We start from the raw sequence: 9,742 nt of genomic DNA, 5'->3' as shown, positions 1-9,742 counted from the left end.
CCCCTACAATTTCACAATTGTTGTGTTTCCATTAAATAAGAAGTGTAAATATAATTGTTCACGAGATAAGTCATTAAAAAGATGTGTCATCATCCTCCTACCAGTTCCTGTTGTCTTTTTCATCTTTTCCACCAGTAGTAAAATCTGGTTGTTGATCACATGACTGGTGTGATGCCAAAAATCTGTCTCCATTGCAGTTTTATGAAGTACACTAATTTAGATAGTCGAAAAACCACCTCATCATACTCAAAATGGGAGTTTGGTTCAAAATTGTTGCGTTTCCATTAAGCAAATTTATTTTTGTGATTCCAGTTTGTGCAATTTTATGGTGAATGGAAACACAGCTAATGTTGTTCACCTCACCTGAATTTCTTACCATATTATTAGATACGCCGGTCCAACACGTAATTAATAACAGCAAATCAGCCAGCATTTGGCATGCTGAGGTGAGTGACAGTTCATCAGTTTAGCATTGTCCGCATAATATTCCTTCAGTGTAATAATGTTATCAGAACATTTCGCTGTTAGATGAATTCTCACAATGAAAGCGTTTGTTGAGCCAAGGACTGAAAAATAAAGATTTGATGATGTGTACAGCAAATGGGCCATGTTTTAGTGTGTCTGAGTGTGTGTGCTAGTGTATAAAACTGCATTTAAAAATCACAGTGCAGAGGCTTTCTTGTGAGCAGTGTGTGTGTATGTGTGCGCGTGTGTACGTGTGTTTGCGGAGGTGCTGATGCATGGCTCTGATTAGCAACGAGGATGTGACACCTTTGGAGGACCCTGCAGGATTACAGGACAACACCAGCATTTGAGAAACAAGCACTCAAGCGGAAAATCACTTTTATAAAGTGACACAGACCCAAGACAAAACATAGGCACATGCATACATACACGCGCGCATGCACACACAAACAAACACACACACACACACACTCACACACACACATACAGAGGTTTAAATCCTGTTAATTCCCTACAGAAAACTACAGAATAAACCCACATTTCCACAAATTTCATAGATTGTGAAGAAACATCTGAATGCAGATGTGATATGTATGGCTTATTATGGCAGTATGTGCAGAAACAGTGAAAAACCTAATTGGCAATTAGCAAGAGTGCAGTAGGACCCTGATCGCCTCCACATGGTATTTAAGTTTATAGATTTGCCTCGCAGCAGCCATGTTCAAACAGCCATTGAGGTCCTGGAGACTGTGGGGTCTTACAAGAAAGAAAGATTTGCAAATAGAAGTATCATCTCAACTGTCTGAATGCCATTTGCTTGGGACCTGTTGAATCACTTCTGAGTAAATAAGTGGGAACAAATCTATCTGTAATTTACTACTGGCGGATTTTTACTACTTTTTGCCTTTAATTTGAAGCTTTTTCAGAGTTTACTAGTCTCCAAAATGATCCATTCCATAGAAAAATGTGTGACGATCTGTGTTTTTGTGTATTTATTTCTTGTTTTTTTTCTGTGTCCTTGTTCCCCGTGAGTCTCTGTGATGTCCTGTCCTCCCTGTTGATTGATCCCAGCTGTGTCTAGTTTTCCTGATTTCTCTCCCTGTGTATTTAAACCCACCTGTTGTCTTTGTCTCTTGTCGGGTCCTCATCTAATGTCAGTTGTTGTCTTACGTCTATGCTCTCCAGTAGAATTGCAAAGTCCTGGTTAGTGTTAGCGCTTGTTTTTCAGTCCTCTGTATTTCAGTTGCTACCGGTAATTAGCTGTGTGCTAAACTCTCTGCTGTGCCGCCTGTATTGGACTGTTTGAGCTTCCGTCATTAAATCATTTCCTTCACTACGTGGGTCTCTGCGTTCATCCTCCCCTCACTCACCAATTCATGACAAAATGTTTATCTAATGCTACACTTTATACACAGCATAACCGTGGACCTATTAGGTGACGGGTAATATTTTTTTTATCTCCATTAGCCTTATTAAAAAGAGAACTATTCGTCCAAACAGAGAGACTGAAAGGGAATGTGGTCAGCAGGGGATTCATCCCACATCTGCTAATGTGCTAACAGCAGAGCTAATTTCTTGTCCAACACATTTGCTAACTTTGAAAACGTTTAGCTCACTTATCGTCCCATAAATAAATTTTTTCCAGATAAATTCTCTAAAGCACAAATTTACTTGGCTGTTTCGTCAACTTTCAGTTGAAAAATGTTTGATAACTGTGTTGATGTTTTGTTGACAACTGTTAAGAATTATTCCTGTAGTTAGCTGTTTATATTCATGCTTTTATTTTTATGTGAAGACGCAGCAGTTCCATTTCCTCTCCTCACCTTCTCTCTTTTTTTTCCGCCACTAACTTTCTTTCAAATAAAAAACAGAAAAACAATAAACAGTAAGAACAAGATATCAGCATAAATACAATATGTGAGGATCATTACATAACATGGAAATTATATCTAAATTAAATTGGTGCTTGAGAATTGTAGCTCTTCAAGAGCAGATGTTGAATTGAAGTTAGCGCTTTAGCATTAGCTTCTGCCAAATACTGTGTTGGTATAAAACGTTAGCGTTAGCTTCTGCTGCACACCATGTCAGTGTAGCACTTTAGCGCTAGCAGAATTAATGATTAGAGCTTTATGGTTAGCACAGCTACATGGTCAGCGAGTAGCATTTGATTTAGGCTTCCCAAATAGGAAATCTGCAGACTTACATTTATGTTACAGTATTAATAATATTAAATGAAGGATTGTTTGAGTGCCTTAACACAGACGGTGCAATAGCGCAAGCGCTGAACCACAAAACAAAACATGCAACATTGGATATATTAATAAAATATGTTCCACTCTCTCCATGGCACAGCATGAATTGTACCAACCAAGCCCACTGTGTGATTTGTCAATAAAACATTTTTAGCAAAGAGCTTTTCAAGTCTAAACATTAGCATGCTAAAACAACAGAGTATTTATCTCACTTCCCCAGCAACACGGGCTGCTGGGAAAACGGCAGTTGGAGTGTGGGAACGTTAGAAATGATTAAGAAGAGTTTATTTATTCATCAACACGGCATACATGTTTGTGCTGGGGTGATATAATGAGCACACTCAGATCTTTGCTATTCACATCAGAATCCACATCTGATGAGTTCCTGAGTATCAAAAGTGAAGGTGCTGTAGGTTCTGCTTTGGAAGATGTTCACAGGACCAGTAAAGTGACCTTTTTTTCATGTCTTAATGATCTAGGTGCAATCATAGCTTTGCTGTTTTAAATTAAAATTCAAAAATTCTTCATTTGCTCCAAAACAAAATTAAATGTTGTTGTAAGTCATATTTTCCATGAATCTTCAAACATTAGTTGTGGATCCTGTTGCTTTGGGCAGCCAGGGTCTCCAGTAGCAGTCTGTCTTACAAAGAATCTGAAGAGGCCTCTGATGGAAGACTGTTGCTATCCTCCTCTCTGCATCCAGAAAGCCTGCTTTTCAACTCACCTGGGACTTGGGGTCAAAGTTCAGGTATTACTTACGCTTTAGAGAAGATATTCAGCAGCTCCCAGTGGGGAAAATGACATCTTGTTGCTACGGCTCTTGTTACACAGCAACCAAATCCAGAGGGTGTAGTTATCCAAACATGCAACACCTCAGCCAAAAAAAAAAAAAAAATTATGAACAAAAGTCGACAAAAAGAACCATAAGATAACGGAGCTGATCCAATACAGAGGCATATTACGGCCACTGTATATAGAAAAATTATTTGATTCATATGAAGGCTGCTATTTTGGAAAGGTACTTGAAAATGTTATTTGCACTTTAAACATTATCTGTTAAAGTAATTTTTAAGAAGGCTATGTGCAGCGAAAATAGAACCATTAGTAAGATCAAGTTATGGAAAAAGTAAAGGTTACTTCTTTTTGCAACTTTGACTGCAAATTGTTGAAAAAGGATGCCACAAAACAAAACCAGTAATTTTACTCCACAACTAATAGAGCTGTGCGATCCGATACCAATATCGCCCAGTATTGCCGATATAGATACGGATACGATACCAATAGTTTTTATTTCTGTTTGATATATCATCAAACATCTGACCTTTATGTGTTTTGTTTGAATTATTTTTGTTAAAAACCAAGGACAGAATTTAGACAAAGTTTTTATAAATACTTTAATAACATGTTCACATGACAAACAAACAGTAGAAAAATAAAAACTTTTTTGTTGCCTTTTTTCCTAATTATAGCGCAAAAGGAAGTGTTTCCATTGCAGTTTTGTGAAACAAATCTATTTCCGCAGGGCTGAAAAACCACCTCATGTTAACGCAAAAAACTTTTTCCCGAAAAACGTGATTTTTCTTTTTTTCGTAATTGACGTGTTTACTAATTTCAATTTGTGCCGTTCTATGCTTAGTGGCGCAACTACACATTATTCAGGTGGATGCGAAAACATAAATCGGCGCCCCCCCCCTCCCCTCCCCCCAAGATGAAGCTACGTTAAGGGTAAAACTCGCTACATTTACCTCGTCACGTGCGCGAGGTGAAGTAGCGTAAGGCGCGCTGAAGTGTATGGGAAAACATAATCGGCGCGCCGCCTCCTCCAGACGGGGTTTTGACGCCCCCTCTAGTGCTGCGCCCCTATGCGTTGCATGCGCTGCATACCCCCTTTTTGCGCCACTGTCTATGCTTCATGGGAACGCAGATAGCGTTCTGAGCCCAGGGGTTCTTATTCTCCTGAATCCAGCCCTGTATGTGAGTCATGAGGCCAAAAGCGTACAAACGCTTTCAGAAAATGTAATCAGGTGGGTCTTGCTTCCTTGAACCACCACTCCCCCAGCCCCCTCTTCCTCCTCCTCTGGCGTGCAGAGGCAGCACAAGCTGGGTTTCCCCCATTCATGAAGGCAACACTGACTCATTCTGCCAGCGCTGGTGGTCATTCAGCCACCTGCAGGAGCGTTTTACAACTCTCATGTTGCCTCCTATGTTCCTAAAATAACCAAGCAACATCGCGCACCCCCCTCCCCCAAATCCTCCAGCTCCCACCTCCCTCCACCCAAAACACCCCTTCCCCTAACTCCTCCCCACCTTCAGCCACATGGCTCCCCGTTATGTACATAAATCAGGCGCCCGCCGCCGCCGCTGTGAGGGGCTGTGCAGGCAGACAGGAGAGGCGCACATGCACACCGCACCGCCGCGGCTCGTCGCTGCCACTGCAGCCGGAGTGCAGCGGAGCAGACCGGGAGGCGGAATGGCCTGAGCTCGGCTCGACTCGGATCCCCTTGACGCGGCGAGATGTTGCTCCTCTAACCGGCCGCCTGTCCGTAGCGCGTCCACCCGTCTGGCTGGCCGCATTGCTGCAGTGCTGCTTTTTTTTTTTTTGCCTTCTTTTTTTTTCTCTCTCTCTCTCTTCCAGGTGTTGTGTGTGCGCGTGAGCGTGCTCGCGCGCGAGCGCGTCCGCCGTATAGCCTGGTGGTAATTCTTGTACCGAGTCGGAGGAGTGGGTGGAGGGGGGGCTGGGGGGAGAAGAAGAAAACAGGAGTCTGATGTCACATGTGCTTCATCGGAGGAGACGGGGCATCTGCGAGCCGGATTCTGTGGAGGATGCTGCGGCAAGTGATACACAGAGGGCTCAGGGCTTCCTTCTACTGGCTCGGCTTGTTCGTCAGCAGGCACCCCGTCTTCTTCCTCACCGTCCCCGCGGTGCTCACCATCATCTTCGGCTCCACCGTGCTCAGCCGCTTCAAGCCCGAGCGGGACCTGGAGGTGCTGGTCGCCCCGACTCACAGCCTGGCCAAGATCGAACGCAGCCTCGCCAACAGCCTGTTCTCCATCGACCAGTCCAAGCACAAGCTGTACTCGGATCTGCACACGCCCGGAAGATACGGCCGGCTCATCCTGCTGGCCAGGTCCGGCGGCAACATCCTGGAGCTGGCCGACCAGGTCCTGCAGGTCCACCGGCAGGTGCTGGAGCTGCGCGTCACCTACAAGGGCTTCAACTACACGTTCGCGCATCTGTGCGTGCTAAGCCACCGGGACCGGCGCTGCCTCCTGGATGACATCGTCACCGTGTTCCAGGACATCCAGCAGGCTGTGCTGTCCAACAGCAGCTTCCACAAGGTGCCGCTCAGCTACCCCAACACCACTCTAAAGGTGAGCGCTTGTTGCCGGCCGGGGCCGCGTGCATGCCGCCGTGTTGCAGGCTGGCCCTCTCTGAGCACGCACGCGCGCGCTATAATTTCTGAATGAAACGGAATGTGGCGCGCGTGGGGCGCCTTTTGCAGATTGCTGCATTTATCATCGGCGAGGGAAGCCTCTGTGCAGCGCAGAGCAGTCGGCTGGTCGCAGGCTCTGCAGGTGAATTGATTGGCTGCATGTCTCTCCTCTCACACACATACACACGCACGCGCACACGCATAGGGATATCCTCGTTTTTTCCCCCTCTCTCTTTTTGATGCAGTGTCTCCCTCCTGCTTTTTTCCCTCCCCGCTCTACTGCTGGGTTTGTTCCTGCACACATGCAGCTGCATCGCTCCACACCGGGCTTACAGGTGAACATCCAGACCGGGGAGGCCGGCGCGTGCCTCTGGTGCCGATGGTCAGATTTGAGGCTTTTCACCCTGAAATTCCTGCACAATATGCAGCTCATTCAGGAGTCGGCAGCGCAATGCGAACCCCGCACGTTTTTTCTTTTTCTTTAAATAGTGTAGAATAATTCAGATTATTTTTCAGTAACAAAACAAAACGAAATGCTATTTTATGAACCAGTAATTTATCAGAAAAGGAACAGGCTACACACATGGTTACAGAATTCATATACATCTACATACCAGTGTAAGCTTTTATAATATGACGTTTTAAGGCTCATCAAAAAAGAAGCTCATAATTTTAAAACACATCTAGTTTTTTCTTTACTTTTCTCTTTAGCAGATTAAAATATTAACAAACCTCGTAAGTTACATTTACTTTATCGTAGCTTAAATAATTACTGAATTGTTTAATGATTTATACATTGTGTCCAGTGTTTCATATATACTACATCTTTTGATTTTGAAGTGTTACTTTGAGTGAAAAGCTGATCAGCCAGTTGATGACTTTATTAAGAATTCTAATAGGTTTTGGACTAACTTTAGTATTTCAATAGTTGTTTTATTTGTTTGAGCAATGTGACAAATAGCGTATAACCTGTATATAACACACAAGGCTGGATTTAACAAATATTTTTATTTTAAACAATATTCCAGTAGTTTTTGTAATTTTATTTCTAACATATTCAACATGAGGCTTCCAACTAAGTTTGTTGTCCAGAATTATACCTGAAAATGTTGTTTTATGAACGCTGTCAATTTCAACTCCATTTATATGTATCTTTATATTATTATATCAATTCAGGAAAAACATATATATTTAATTTAAGGATTACTTATAATCAAACCGCTTTTAAACCCAGCAGGTTCTTTTTGTCTTATCTGTATTGGTTAATCCATTTTTGCAGAGATCAGCAAACATTATACATTTCAAAATACTTGATGCTATAAAAATATTTAAATCGCGAATAAACATTTTAGCTCTTAGGACTGAGCCTGGAGGAACACCATGTTTTACAGTTTCAGTTTGTGACCTTATGTTATTCATTTGTACATATTGTAACCTATGACTGAAGTAACTCATTGAACACTGATGTGTTTATCCTGACATATTGTTCACATTTTTCCATAGAAACATAAAACACTGGGCTAGAGTAGAGGCATCAAGCTCATTTTCATTTGGGGCCACATCAAGATCATGAATAATAAAGGGCCGGCTGTGGCAGAATGCATAACAACACTACAGTGCTTCTAAACAATGTAATAAAATTAGACTTCCTTTCATACTGAAGTAATTTGGTGTTACACAAATAAAAACAGATTTGATTTGACTGATAAAATATGTGGACACAAATGTTTTTCTGTGGCCCCCTAGAGTCTGGAACAGGGGTCAGCGACCTTTACACACCGGACAGAAATTTTTGCCTTTGGTCCAGCTGAACAAAATTTGTTTCGCTAAACAAAACAAATGAACATATTTAGCTACGCTTACTGAAATTACACTTTTAATTTTGTTTTTAGGTTCAATCAAACTTTTACCAAAAAGGAATTAACACAAATTTTCAATGGAACGTAAAATATTTTATAGAAAATTACTTTAAAAAAAAACGCTTAGTTTGCTACCAAAAGACAAAAATAGTTGCTTTTATAAAAAAGAATTGTCCTTACACTGTTTAGTGTTATTCTTTATGAAAATGCTTTGCATATTTTACATGTAAACAGCTGGCATTTTGTACTACCTTTACATTTTAAAGGTATGTATGTAAAAAAATTACTGAGGATTTATCTTAGTGTTTATGTCCCATAAAAATGGAGGGACAGCTTATTAATAATAATAGTAATCCTTTCTTACAATTTACAAGCATCTCAACGAAATACCATGTAACCTAGTAGTTTTATAACTTCTTTTCCTCCAATTGTTTGGGGTAAAATAAGCTGGAAATATTCCCATGTTCCAGACGCATTAATTATTCCAAGCTCTCACCACACTGAGGTGATGGAGATACTTTTAATTGACTTTTTTCTTTAATCTAATTCGACTGCACACGCATGACAAGAGTAACTGGATTACTGTAATTAGATGAATTAGATTAAGATAGTACAGTTGTTCATGGTGTGTAGCCTTATAATGACTCCTATGCTTGAGTTTATGATTTTTTTTTTTTTTACATTTAACCCAGATTTGAATCCAGATTGGTCAGATTATATAACATCAGTTCAGTCATGGTAAACAATAAAGTACGCTGTTATTCGATAATATTGCCATATGGTTCTGTTGCATTAATTTAACTTGAGACACATCTATTACAGTTTTCTGGCCGATCACTGATCTTTAAAAAGTCTGACCTGCCGATTCTGATTTTGGCCAACACTATATTTTTTTTTGTCTAAAAAGTCAATAAATGAGGTAACAAAGTTTGTCAGTAAAGTATTTAATGCGCTAGTGTAATGCTGTGTAGCTTACTGGAAATGACCTGCTCTGAAAACAGCCATCAGACTAAGAGAGAGAAGGATCCAGCTGAACAAGATGGCAGTTCATGTTAATTCACTACAGACAGACTATAATTCTGAAATGGCGCAGAAAATCAAAGTCATCGTTCACAACTTCTCCTTCTGTCCACTGATTGGCCAGGTTGAAATTCCACCAGAAAAATCCAGCTCAATGGGAGAAATCCCAGACGGAGAACTGAAGAGAGATGAGAATTGAGTGGAATTGTGCAGAACGGTGATGGCTGGGCTAGCTCTTGGACATTTGGTTTTGTGTTAGCTCAATGCCAAGAAGGAAAACAATTGTCTGTCTGTCTGTCTGTCTGTCTGTCATAGGACTTTTGACTTCCAAAATGTGGAAGAAGGGAACACTGTGAATACTTTACAGAAGCAATGTATTTTTAGGCAGAAACATCATAAAGTCCACTACACAGAATTCATCTATATTCTAATAAGTTTGAAGGATTTTGTAGAAATGGCCTGCTCTTAGAGCTCTTAGGAGTTGCTGTTGTATAACCTTTGCTGATATTCTCTTGCCTGGTTCATATGGTAAGATTTAAAAATTTGTCTGCCGATTTTCAAAACCCACGAGATCACAAGCCACACAAAGAAAAGAAATCATAGGGTTAGGTTTGGTCATACACTGTGTGATGCCAAGCCACATGACAGGAACAACACACCACACACACACACACACACACACACACACACACACACACACACACACACACAC

General features: G+C 41.2%; 1 protein-coding gene across 1 annotated transcript in view; it reads left to right on the top strand.

Moving 5' to 3' along the window:
- Positions 1-4,533: 4,533 nt before the first annotated feature.
- Positions 4,534-9,742, top strand: part of ptchd4 (patched domain containing 4) — a 36,959-nt gene continuing 31,750 nt past the window's right edge. Inside the window, exon 1 of the mRNA XM_007576141.2 lies at positions 4,534-6,089. Coding sequence (XP_007576203.1) covers positions 5,490-6,089 — 600 coding nt within the window. The 5' untranslated portion in view covers positions 4,534-5,489. The remainder of the gene's footprint in view (positions 6,090-9,742) is intronic.

Source organism: Poecilia formosa, unplaced genomic scaffold (genome assembly GCF_000485575.1).
Source record: "Poecilia formosa unplaced genomic scaffold, Poecilia_formosa-5.1.2 Scaffold398, whole genome shotgun sequence".
NCBI classification, from domain to species: domain Eukaryota; kingdom Metazoa; phylum Chordata; class Actinopteri; order Cyprinodontiformes; family Poeciliidae; genus Poecilia; species Poecilia formosa.
Note: the sequence above shows the minus strand (reverse complement) of the source record. Positions and strands in the feature narration are given on the sequence as shown.